This window comes from Eubalaena glacialis, chromosome 2 (assembly GCF_028564815.1).
Source record: "Eubalaena glacialis isolate mEubGla1 chromosome 2, mEubGla1.1.hap2.+ XY, whole genome shotgun sequence".
NCBI lineage: Eukaryota > Metazoa > Chordata > Mammalia > Artiodactyla > Balaenidae > Eubalaena > Eubalaena glacialis.
This window is the reverse complement of record NC_083717.1, coordinates 7,493,909-7,507,531: the sequence shown is the minus strand read 5'-3', so window position 1 is coordinate 7,507,531 and position 13,623 is coordinate 7,493,909. Positions and strand designations below refer to the sequence as shown.

The following is a 13,623-nucleotide window of genomic DNA, read 5'->3' as shown; positions in this document are numbered from 1 at the left end:
TGGAAGCTAAAGTCCAAGATCAAGGTGCCAAGGTTGGTTTCTGGTGAGGCCTCTCCTCCTGCCTTATAAATAGCCACCTTCTTGCTGTGTGCTCACATGGCCTTTCCTCACTGTGTATGTGGAGGGAGAGAGATCTCTCTTCCTTTTCTTCGAAGGCCACCAATCCTATCAAATTAGGACCCCACCCTTATGACCTCATTTAACCTTAATCACCTCCTAAAAGCCCTTTCTCCAAATACAGTCACACTGGGGGTTAGGGATTCAATATATGAATTGGGGGGGACACAATTCAGTCCATGGCACATCCAAAGAAGTCTTGTTTCCCAAAAAGGTTAAAAACCACCAATAGGTAATGTGGCAAACCTCAGAAAGCAGAAGTTGAGTTCTTGCCCTTGATCAGTTTACATCCTCATTGGGAAAACAGACCCACGTGGGATTAGAACACAGGAAAAGTTATTATACACTGCTGGACAGGAGAGAGTCTTGCTTAATGTACAAATTAATGATGCTGACTTCACAACTACACTTCAATTTAAAAAATAAAATCAATAAATAATATAAATACACAAATACAAAAACAAACAAATTCCTCTAGATGAACTCATTCTCCAAACTCACTACTCCAAAACATGAAGGCCAAGCCCCAAATCCATTCTTTAATTGTGGCCACCACATGTGAGTTCAGAAATGCTGGTAGACTCAACACAAAAGGTAAAAATATCCTCATCCAGCAGTGGCTTCTCAATGAAAAACAAGACAAAAACAAAAATATTGTCCTCAAAAAGAAGCAGAAAGACCCTCACAGAGGCTCATGTGCTTTTTTAGCAAATCGATAGAGGAGGTCCAGATTTTCATCATTAAAGAGAGAATTAGGGACTTAGAACCGGAAAGCAGAGGCATTTCCCAAAAGCAGAAATTTCAATGATTTACACCAGGTTAAAGTGAGTGATTCCACACACAAGACAACAGCTGATCTTTACACCAACTGTGTGATGAAGGGCATGTTTTGATATCTGTAATTTACTTTAAAATCACACCGTGTGATATATACGTGAATATGTATCTGAGTCACTCCTCAAAAGAGGGGTTGGGGGCATCCTACTTAAGCTACTCTGGGAGTCCACACTCCAAGAGGCAGCTTCTAGAACGCTTCAGTTAAGCTTCATCTCTGGTAAATGCCCAAGGCTGTGCTAATTAGCACAATGAATATTAAACCTGTTTTCATAGGTGAAGTTAGTGACGTGTCAGTCAGCATACCAGATGTTAAAAATGGACAGTGGTTGTGAAATTAGTGGTACTCCAGCTCTGGAGACTGGCTAAAATGTTTTAGAGACGCTCCAGTCTTGCCTGGAGCATCTAGCCTCGGGACCATATCATTAGGGGGTGATGCTCCAAGCTTAAGTCCTAACCGCCCCCAGCTGTGAAATCTTGGTATTCTGGTTGCCTGACCTGGCCGTCTGTAAAGTAAACTGCATCCTGCCTCTAGACCAAAATGAACCCTTCATAGGGGCAAAGAACATCTATCAGGAGGCGGAGCTTGCACTTCGCCGAGCTTACAGACAGAATGTTTAATTTGAGTGCGTGCATGCTTGCTAATCAATGTCTGTGGGTATGGCACAATTTCATCTAAACTTATCTTTATAACATGATCGCGAGGATATGGGGGAAGAACTAAGTAATCCTTGCCAACCTCTGACTATTGGGCCTTGGGAGAGCTTCCCCAAACTCGAATAGTTGTGCCTGATCAAAGTGGACTGGGTCAGTGACAACTGGGGGTCGCTGTTCTGTCCCGCGGTACCGATGAGGAGTTAAAGCGTCAGACGGGCTGAAGAGCCCGCCGGGACAAGGTGAGTCGCTAGTCTCTCCCCTGGCCCCCCAAAGCCTGAACTCTCTCCTGCAGGACCCCGACCCCCGCCTTCCCTCCCTCCAGCCCCTGGGCGACCTCCCCGCGGGGCCCGAACCCGCGCAGCCCGGCTCCCCGGGACGGGGCGGCGCGCTACGCTCGCTCACCTTTGTGGCAGTGGGACAGGAAGTAGGCGCGGGCCCTCAGGTTCTCCCGGTCGAAGCGGTCTATGGAGATGGTTGGATACTCGGCCATCTGCCCCTCGAAGCAGCTCATTGCGTCCGCCAACCCGGGCGGACTGGCCGCCTGCCTAGAAAGCAACGGAAGCCCCCGCCGCCGCCGCCGGCCGCGCCGCCACTTCCGGGAAGCTGCCGCCGCCTCACCATTGGCCGGCCGGGCGCAGCCACGTCCAATCAGATCAGCCCCGCGGCCCGGGGGGCGGGAGGGGGGCAGGCCAAGGAGCTTGCAGTCAGTTCCCGCAGCCCGCGACCTGCGGGTTGAAACCAACTAACGGGGCTGCCCTGCGCTCAGAGCTGGGAGGCCGGGTGGAGGAATCTAGGGTGCAGCGCGAGGAGTGAGTCTCCTCCCGGATACCTTGACACAACACGGTGTCGCTCTGGTGAAGAGTTGCCCGTGTCTGTGCAGGAACGAGAACGCCAAGGGAGACGACACCCAGAACAGGCGGCTCCACCCAGGGATGCGAAGCGGGATGCGGAGCTTGGCTTTGAAATCGGATGCATTCCACTTCCTGCTTGTCCGCTGCGATTTTGCAAGCCTTCTTTTGCTTCTCTTCTTCTTTCTTGTCCCTTCCCAATGTCTACCATATAGGATAACTGTCAGGATTGTGTGAGAAAACGGTATCAGGCTTGTGGTAGATTCGAAAACTTAGTCCCTGCTTTCATTTATACGTAATCTACAAACGGAGTAAATCCACGATCCCTGATGATCACAGCTCAGATGAATGATCTTAGGGTAGATAAGTAAAGATCCCAAGGAGAGCTGAGCTGCTAGTCTCCCCTACCTCCACCCCTTTTGACTTTTTTCTTTTTTTAACTTTTTTTTTTCTTTTGGAAGTTAGAAAGATGTATAAAAGGAAAAAAAAAAAGGTAGGGTAATGGGAGAAAGGTCTGGAATTTTTTCACCACCAAAGCAACTTTATGAAAAGGTTTGCTAAAGTATTAACATTCACCGAATAGTCACAATGGCATTACCCGCACCCCTTAGCAGCAAGTCTCCTTAGACACCACAGTATTATTAATCACAACTCCAATACTTGAGGTCCTACTTTGTGCACAGCACCGAACAAGCCCTGCCGTGATGACGGAGACGACTACGATGCGCCTACGAGTCATTTTCAATCTATTTGGAAACAAGAACTTTGCAGAACGTGGTAAGTAAATGTTTCCACAGAGACACAAGGTAATGAAGGAATAAATCCAGTAACAATGCATTCTAGCTAGGGAAAACAAGAATCAGAATGCCACCCTCAGAGAATATCGGCGTGTTCCCTGCAGCCATGGCAGCCAGTTCTATTCAAATACAGATTCTGGTGAAATGTTAAGGAGGAGCGGGAGGAAAGGAAGAGGAGGCAGAGGGAGGGGAGAAGAGGGGGGGAGGTGTGGACACCATCGTCACTAATCTGAGTAAAATACCCTGCTAGTATACATTGCCAACGCCTTTGATTTGGTATAAGATGGTTTGTCATAGGATAAAAGAAGGCTGTCGCTGTGACTAGGCTGTCTATACCTAAAACCAAATCTTGCACTGAGCCTGGTATTTGCAGAATCCAGTGTGTCTACCTCTGACAATGAAGCTCCTGGCCACACAGGTCAAGATAAGGCTCATATTCTTATTTATTTGTCCCCGTGTTTATTCCCTCCTCTAAACAATGGATACAGTACAAGAGAATAAAGGCAAACAGAGAGTCAGGATTAAGAGATAGGGTATAAAATAGTAAAGATGGGTAAGCATAGCCCAGACACATGTAATATTGGCTCTTGTAGAGGAAGATTCAGTCACTTACTAGACTTTGGCATCCTCACAATACACATGAAATGGACTTTCGGAAGAAGCCCAATTACCTGGATACTAAGTCTCAGGAGAAATGCCTCTTGTGGTTGCTCGTAAAGAAAAGAGTGAAACATGATTAGTCATTGCTATGTCCTCCTTCCCCAGCTGGGAATTTCTATCCTTCTGCAATCTCAAAGCTCTTTGGACTTCCAAGTCCTCAATTTATTCTGTCCCAGAAGGACAGAAAACTGCTATTAAGTTTAAGTTAAATACCTAAAAACTACTTATTGAGGTAGATACAAGTTTTTGTTAGGAAATCAGTACAGAATATCTTTTTCTTAATTTTATGTACTTATAAATCGTTGTCCATAGTGTGGATAAAGAATGTCACTTGCCATATCAGTCAGCAGACGATGTTTCAGCCATCAAGAAATCAGCCACTGCAGCTACCACCACCCCCCAACAATGCACCCTGAGGGGATTCAGGATGGAGGAAAATAGGATACCAGCCCTAGATAGTTACGGTGCAGATCAAAGGAATAATTTCAGTAAGCCCAGACTCTTGCATCTTCCCGTACATAGAAAAGCACTCAAGTCATTAACTTGAGATGTCTGGTTCTTCTTTAATTAGCAGTAATTTTTTGATGTTTGACTACCTGATTTGTTGTTGTTGTTGTTTTGTTTTTTGCAGAAACTCCTATATATCCTAGCTCCTCCCTTACCTCTTTGAAACAGACCCTGAGAGCCATCTGAGAGGCTGTCTCCCAGGCTTAAGCCCTCAGTCTGCCAAATAAAACAGAAGTCTCAACTTCTAGGTTGTGCTTTTCTTTTTTTCAGTTGACAATATAAATAACTTGCATCATAAATTTGCTGTATCCTATGCTATTCTTTTAGAAAAAATACAGGCCCTGGTTAGCGCTGCACCTGAGCCACTACTATTTATGTGATCTTGGTTAAGGTAACCTCTCCATAACTCAGCTTTCTCATCTTAAAATGGTGGTAACAATGAAGTCCACACAACGTCCTGGAAAATTGTAAGAGCTCAATAAATATTAGCTATTATTATTTATTTGGGGTATTTACTACTATATGATCTCACTGATATGTGGACTCTAAAGAAATTGCACTCATAGAAACAAAGAACAGATTGGTGGTTGCCAGAGGTGGGGGAGGGGTGGGAGAGATGACTGAAGGTGGTCAGGAGGTACAGACTTCCAGTTATAAGATGAAAAAATCACGGGAATGTAATGTACAGCAGAGCGACTATAGTTGACAATACTGTACTGTATACTTGAGAGTTGCTGAGGAAGTGGGTATTAAAAGTTCTCATCACAAGAAAACAAAAACTGTATGTGAAGTGATGGATGTTAGCTACACTTGTGGTGATCATGTTGGTGTCACGTATACATGATTCAAGACATTATGTTATACACCTTAAACTTACACACTGTTATATGTCAATTATATCACAATAAAATTGGGAGGAAAAGAGAATGAGCTGTTAATACAACAAAACAACATGAACGAGTCTCAAAATAATTATGCTGAGCAAAAGAAACCAGACAAAAGAAGAGTACATACTGTATGATGCCATTTAAATAAAATTATAGACAAGATCTAAATTAGACAAGATCTTGTCTAATTATAGACAAGATCTAATTATAAACTGATCTAAAGTGACAGAAAGCAAATCAGCAGTCGCCTGGGTACCCAAGGAAATCATTAACTTGATTGTGGTTTTATAGGTGTATACATATGCCAAAATGTATCAAATTATATGCTGCTAAATATTGCTATTTACTGCATTTCAATTATAGCTCAATAGATTTGAAAAAAAAATTAGAGCGTGTATAGGTGAATGTGAACAAAGTAAACAAGATTGGCAAGGATATTCCTTCTCTATAGGAGCTGACTGATTAAGAAGACACTACCCAACTTCCCTGGTGGTCCAGTGGTTAAGACTCCGTGCTTCCAATGTGGGGGGCACAGGTTCGATCCCTGGTCGGGGAACTGGCGTCCCACATGTCGTGTGGCACGGCCGAAAAAAAAAAAAAAGACACTATCCAGCTAATTCACATAATAGAAGGTGTTTTTTGGGGGGGGGGTTAAGTCACAATATATGTTATTTTGCATTAGTTACATGTTTTTCTCCAGCACTTTTACCTCTCCTTCTCACTTCCTACCCCCAATCCTCTGGTTGATTAAAAAGTGTTATTATTCAACTAGGAAAAAAAAGGTTTGTAAAGGCTACCCAAGGCCCCAGAAAATAGTAAGTGCTCAATAAATGGTAGGTATTACTATTTACTGGGTGTTTACTAAGTGCCAGTCACTGTGCTCGAACCTGGATGTACATAAAGGAATCAGCCATGCTCTACCAAGAGCTTACAGGCTGGCAGAAGTAGAAACTCGTGGAAACAAATAAACACAAGAGGTTTTACACAAGTGTGTTAATGGATGTGTGTCAGGGTGTAGTGTGGAGGCCAAGGAGAGAGCTTGTTTCTGCAAGGAGTAAAAGGCCATCAGAAAAATTTAGCAGAGAAGAAAAATTTGAGCTCAGCTTCTGGGGCCAAGAACAGCTGAAGTCCCTGGAATGAGCTTTCACTCCATCTGGGCTCTGCAAATATCAATAGTTCCTCTTAACCAAAGTAGCAGACTCAAAAGGGATGAAATAATAGGGGCTTAACGGGGGAAGTCAAGGCTAAACCAGCTAAGAAAGGACCAAACTGAGGAGACTGGCCAAGACGGCAGAGTAGAAAGACCCTGAGCTCACCCTCTCTCACAGACACACCAAAATCACAACTATTTGCAGAACAAGTTCAATGAAAAAGACTGAAAGCTACCAGAAAAGAACTTTTACAACTATAGACATAAAGAGGGAACCACAACAAGACAAGTAGGAGGGGCAGGTCGTGATATAGTCAAGTCCCATACCCCTCGGTGGGAGACCCATAAACGAGAAAATAATTACAATTGCAGGGATTCTCCCAAAGGGGAGAGAGACCCCAGCCCCATGTCAGGCTCCCAGAGCATTTGCCTTTGAGGGCCAGCTGGGCTTACTTTCGGGAGTGCCAGAGGACTGGGGGAAATACAGACTTCAATCTTCAAAGGCACACACAAAATCTCATGCACACCGGGACCCAGGGCAGAAGCTGTAATGTTTTTCTTTTATTGGCCGCGTTGCACGGCTTGTGGGATTTTAGTTCCCCAACCAGGGATCGAACCTGGGCCCTTGGCAGTGAGAGCACAGAGTCCTAACCACTAGACCACCAGGGAATTCCCAGAAGCTGTAATTTAATAGGAGTCTGGGTCAAACCTACCTGCTGATCTTGGACAGTCTCCCAGAGAGGCAGGAGGCAACTGCAGCTCATCCTGGGGACACAGACACTTGGAGCCATTTTTAGGAGCTTGCTCTACCTTGTGGACACTGGCGCTGGCAAGCACCGGTACGGAACCCTTTCTCTAGCTTATGAGTCCCAGGACCCAGCCCTGCCCTGGCCCCACAGCCTACAGGGGTAAGTGCGGGGATGTCTTAAGCCAAGCAACTAACTGCATGGGTCCACGGTCCCACCTGCCAGCAGACAGGCTGCCTTACTACCTCCTGAGCCCCCAGCCTCTACTGGACACAGCCCTGCCTACCAGAGGGCCCAGGACACAGCTCCACCCACCAGTGGGCGGGCACTGGCCCCATAATCCCCTGAGCCTGGCTCCACTCTCCAGCGAGCCTGCTCTAGCCTCTAGACCAGCCTCACCCACCGGGGAGCAGACACCAGTCATGAGAAAACCACAGCTCCACAGCCCGTGGACCCAGCCTGCCTACCAAGAGATCGGACCCTGCATTGGGACCAGCTGAGCCCTGGCCCTGCCCACTAGCAGGCCAATAAAAGCTTCAAGATGCCCCAGACCCTGCATCCAGCTGTGTCAGGAACCAGCCCCACCCACCAGCAGTCTGACACCAGCTCTGAGACCCGCCCCCCACCCCCCACCCCCCGGCCCCAGGCCATGCAACCAGACTGCAGGAGCCAACTCTGCCTGCCAGTAGACTGGCACTAGCTCCAGGACCTGGCTTCACCCACCAGTGGGTACCAACAGCCCCAAAGTCTTCCGGACCCAGACTCCTCCTACCAGTGAGTCAGCACTAGCCCCAGGACCACCCCTACACACAGGGTTCTGCAGTCAGCCACCTCATGATCTGGTCCTACCAACCAGTGGCTGGCAGCCTCCATACAAGGCAGGGCCTGGCAACAAACCAGACCAGGGGTCAACCAAGCCTACCAGCCTGCCTACATAGTCAGCCTGCCACAACAGAAGGACCCAACAGCCCTCATAAGAGGGAACCTATAGCTCGTGTGACAAGAGGGGAGTGTGCTGATGGGATGCACAGGATATCTCCTACAAAAGGCCAATTGTCTAAGGTCAGGAAACAACCAATCTACCAGACACATAAAAATAAAAACAGTAACCTAGGCAAAATGAGGTGACAGAGGAACATGTTCCAAATGAAGGAACAAGATAAAATCCCAGAAGAAGAACTAAGTGAAGTGGAGATAGGCAATCTACCCAAGAAAGAGTTCCGGGTAGTGATAGGTAAGATGGTCAAAAAACACGGGAGAAGAATGGATGCACAGAGTGAGAAGTTAGAAGTTTTTAAGAAAGAGTTAGAAACTATAAAGAACAACCAGAAATTAAGAATATAATAACTGAAATGAAAAATGCACTAGAAGGCATCAACAATACAAAGGAACAAATCAGCAACCTGGAAGACAGAGTAGTGAAAATCACTGATGCTGAACAGAAAAAAATAAAGAAAAGAAATGAGGACAGTTTAAGAGACCTCTGGGAAAACATAAAGCACACTAATATTCACATTACAGGGGTCCCAGAAGAAGAAAGAGATAAAGGGGCTGAGAACATACTTGAAGATGTAGCAGCTGAAAACTTCCCTAACCTGGGAAAGGAAACAGACATCCAAGTCCAGGAAGCACAGAGAGACCCATACAGGATTTACCCAAAGAGGAACACACCAAGACACATTGTAATTAAAATGGCAAAAATTAAACATAAAGAGAGAATATTAAAAGCAGCAAGGGAAAATAACAAGTAATGTACAAGAGAACTCTGATAAGGCTACCAGATGACATTTCAGCAGATATTCTGCAGGCCAGAAGGAGTGGCACAATATATTTAAAGTGATGAAAGGGGAAAATCTACAACCAAGAATACTCTACAGCAAGGCTCTCATTCAGATTTGATGGAGAGGTCAAAATCTTTACAGACAAGCAAAAGCTAAGAGTTCACCACCACCAAGCCAGCTTTACAAGAAATGTTAAAGGAACTTCTCTAAGAGAAAAAGAATAGGCCACATCTGGAAATCTGAAAATTATAAAAGCAAAAAGCTCATCAGTAAAGGCAAACATACAGTAAAGGTAGTGAATCATCCACACACAAAGACAGTAGGAAAGTTAAAAGATAACATAAGTAAAATCATCTATATCCACAATATGCAGTTAAGAGATACACAAAACAGTTAGAAATTAAATATGATATCAAAAATAGTAAGTGTGAGGGGAAGAGAGTACAAATGCAGAGTTGTTTAAGATGCATTTGAAATTAAGAGATCAGCAACTTAAAACAATCACACACACACATTTATTTATTTATTTTAAAACCTCATGGTAACCACAAACCAAATATCTATAATAGATACACATAAAAAAGGAAAAAGGAATCCAAATATAACACTAAAGATAATCATCAAATCACAAGAGAACAAAAGAAGAAGGAAAAAAAAGACCTACAAAAACAACTCCCAAACAATTAACAAAATGGCAATAAGAACATATATATCAATAATTACCTTAAATGTAAATGGACTAAATGCTCCAATCAAAAGACATAGAGTAGCTGATTGGATATCAAAACAAGACTCTTATATATGCTGCCTGTAAAGAGTCACTTCAGACCTAAAGACACACACAGATTGAAAGTGAGGGGATAGAAAAAGGTATTCCATCCAAATGGAAATCAAAAGAAAGCCGGAGTAGCAATACTTATATCAGACAAAATAAATTTAAAATAAAGGCTGTTACAAGAGACAAGGAAGGATAATACATAATGATCAAGGGGTCTATCCAAGAAGAAATTATAACAATTGTAAGTACATAGACACACAATGTTGGAGCATCTAAATACATAAAGCAAATATTAACAGATATAAAGGGAGAAAAGACAGTAACACAATGATAATAGGGGACTTTAACACCCCAGTTAAATCAATAGACAGATCATCCAGACAGAAAATCAATAAGGAAACACTGGCCTTAAATGATGCACTAGACCAGATGGACTTAATTAATTGATTTTTATAGAGCATTCCATCCAAACGTAGCAGAATACACATTTTTTTCAAGTGCATATGAACATTTTCCAGGATAGATCACAAGCTAGGCCATAAAACAAGCAACAGTACATTTAAGAAAACTGAAATCATATCAAGCATCTTTTCTTACCACTATGCTATGAGACTAGAAATCAACTACAAGAAAAAAAACCACAAGCACTTGGAAGCTAAACAATATGCTACTAAGCAACCAAAGGATCACTGAAGAAATCAAAGAGGAAATCAAAAAATACCTGGAGACAAATGAAAACGAAAACACAATGATCCAAAATCTATGGAATGAAGCAAAAGCAGCTCTAAGAGGGAAGTTTATAGCAATACAAGCTTATTTCAGGAAATAAGAAAAATCTCAAATAAACAACCTATCCTTATACCTAAAAGAACTAGAAAAAGAAGAACAAACAAAACCCAAAGTTAGTAGAAGGAAAGAAATTATAAAGATCAGAGGAGAAATAAATGAAATAGAGACTAAAAAAAAAAAATTGAAAAGATCAATGATCTGACTCTTTGAAAAGATAAACAAGATTGATAAGTCTTTAGCCAGACTCATCAAGAAAAAAAAGCATGAGGGCCCAAATCAATAAAATCAGAAATGAAAGATGAGAAGTTACAACCGATACCACAAAAATACCAAGGGTTATAAGAGAGTACTACGAACAACTATATGCCAATAGTATGGACAACCTAGAAGAAATGGACAAATTCCTAGAAATGCACAATCTCTCAAGACTGAACCCGGAAGAAATAGAAAATATGAACAGACCAATTGCCAGTAATGAAACTGAATCAGTAATAATAAAAAGGAAACTCCCCAAAAGTCCAGGGCCAGATGGCTTCACAGGTGAATTCTACCAAACATTTACAAAAGAGTTAACACCTAACCTTCTCAACCTATTCCAAAAAATTGCAGAGGGAGGAATGCTTCCAAACTTATTCTACAAGGCCAGCATCGCCCTGATGCCAAAACCAAAGATATCACAAAAAAGAAAATTACAGACCAGTATCACTGAGGAGCATAGATGCAAAAATCCTCAACAAAATATTAACAAACTGAATCCAACGTTACATTAAAAGGATCAGATAGCATGATCAAGTGGGATTTATCCCACGGATGCAAATATTTTTCAATATCCACAAATCAATGTGATATACCACATTAACAAATTGAAGAATAAAAATCATATAATTGTCTCAATGAAAAGCTTTTGATAAAATTCAACATCCATTTATGATAAGAACCCTCCAGAAAGTGGGCATAGAGGGAACATGCCTCAACATAATAAAGGCCATATATAACGAGCCCACAGCTAACATCAAACGCAAAGGTGAAAAGCTGAAAGCATTTCCTCTAAGATCAGGGAGAAGACAAGGTTGCCCGCTCTTGCCACTTTTATTCAACATAGTATTGGGAGTCCTAGCCACAACAATCAGACAAGAAAAAGAAATAAAAGGAATCCAAATTGGAAAGAAGAAGTAAAACTGTTGCTGTTTACAAATGACATGATACTATACATAGAAAATCCTAAAGATGCCACTAGAAAACTACTAGAGCTCATCAATGAATTTGGTAAAGTTCCAGGACATAAAATTAATAAACAGAAATCAGTTGCATTTCTGTACACTAACAATGAGCTATTGGACAGAGAAATTAAGGAAACAATCCCATTTACAATCACATCAAAAAGAATAAAATACCTAGGAATAAACCTACTGAAGGAGGTAAAAAACCTGTTCTTGGAAAACTATAAGACAGTGATGAAAGAAATTGAAGACGACACAAACAGATGGAAAGATATACTGTGTTCATGGACTGGAAGAATTAATATTGTTAAAATGACCATGCTACCCAAGGCAATCTACAGATTCAAAGCAATCCCTATCAAAATATCAAGGGCATTTTTCACAGAACTATAACAAATAGTTTTAAAATTTGTATGGAAACACAAAAGACCCTGATAGCCAAAACAAACTTGAGAAAGAACAGAGCTGGAGGAATCACACTCCCTGACTTCAGACTGGACAACAAAACTACAGTAATCAAAACAGTATGATACTGGCACAAGAACAGACACATAGATCAGTGGAACAGGACAGAGAGCCCAGAAATAAATCACACACTTATGGTTAATTAATCTACAACAAAGGAGGCAAGGATATACAATGGAGAAAAAACAGTCTCTTCAATGGTGGTGTTGGGAAAACTGGACAGCTACATGTAAAAAATGAAATTAGAACACTTCTAACATCATATACAAAAATAACTCAAAGTAGATTAAAGACCTAAATGTAAGACCAGAAACCATAAGACTCCTAGAAGAAAACATAGGCGTAACACTCTGACATAAATTGTCACAATGTGGGACCTCCCTGGTGGCACAGTGGTTAAGAATCCGCCTGCCAATGCAGGGGACACGGGTTTGAGCCCTGGTCCGGGAAGATCCCACATGCCGTGGAGCAGCTAAGCCCGTGCACCACAACTACTGAGCCTGTGCTCTAGAGCCCGCGAGCCACAACTACTCAGCCCACACGCCACAACTACTGAAGCCCGTGCGCCTAGAGCCCGTGCTCCACAACAAGAGAAGCCACTGCAATGAGAAGCCCGTGTACCACAACAAAGAGCAGCCCCCGCTCGCCACAACTAGAGAAAGCCCGCGTGCAGCAACTTAGACCCAATGCAGCCAAATAAATAAATAAATGATAAATTAAAAAAAAAGATTGTCACAATGTTTTTGGAGGTCTGTCTCCTAAAGCAAAGGAAATAAAAGCAAAATAAACAGATGGGACCTAATTAAGCTTAAAAACTTTTGCACAGCTAGGAAACCATCAACAAGCCCAAAAGATAACCTACTAAATGGGAGAAAATATTTGCAAGTAATACGACCTATAAGGGGTTAATATACAAAATATTTAAATGGCTCATACAACTCAACAGCAAAAAAACCAAACAATCCAATTTAAAAACGGGCAGAAGACCTGAACAGACATTTTTCCAAAGAAGACATACAGATGGCCAACAGGGACATGAAAAGATGCTCAACATCATTAATCAACAGAGAAATGCAAATTAGTACCACAATGAGATATCACCTTACACCAGAACGACTATCGTCAAAAAGAACACAAATAAATATTGGTGAAGATGTGGAGAAAAGAGATCCCTTGTACACTGTTGGTGGGAATGTAAATTGGTGCAGCCACTGTGGAAAATAGTATGGAAGTTTCTCAAAAAACTAAAAATAGAACTCTCATATGACCCAGCAATTCCACTCCTGGGTATATATCCAAAAAAAAAAAAAAAAAACCCACTAATTCGAAAAGATAATGCACTCCAAGGTTCATAGCAGCATTATTTACAATTGCCAAGATATGGAAG

The 13,623-nt window shown here is 42.4% G+C and overlaps 1 protein-coding gene across 3 annotated transcripts in view; it reads right to left on the bottom strand.

Annotated features, from left to right (window-relative positions):
- Positions 1–2,293, bottom strand: part of DCLRE1C (DNA cross-link repair 1C) — a 43,126-nt gene extending 40,833 nt beyond the window's left edge. The window contains exon 1 of one of the 3 annotated variants that reach the window (XM_061178212.1): positions 2,011–2,293. In XM_061178212.1, coding sequence (XP_061034195.1) covers positions 2,011–2,119 — 109 coding nt within the window. In that variant the 5' untranslated portion in view covers positions 2,120–2,293. The remainder of the gene's footprint in view (positions 1–2,010) is intronic. The other 2 variants (XM_061178202.1, XM_061178206.1) reach the window with 2 other exon arrangements.
- Positions 2,294–13,623: the final 11,330 nt, after the last annotated feature.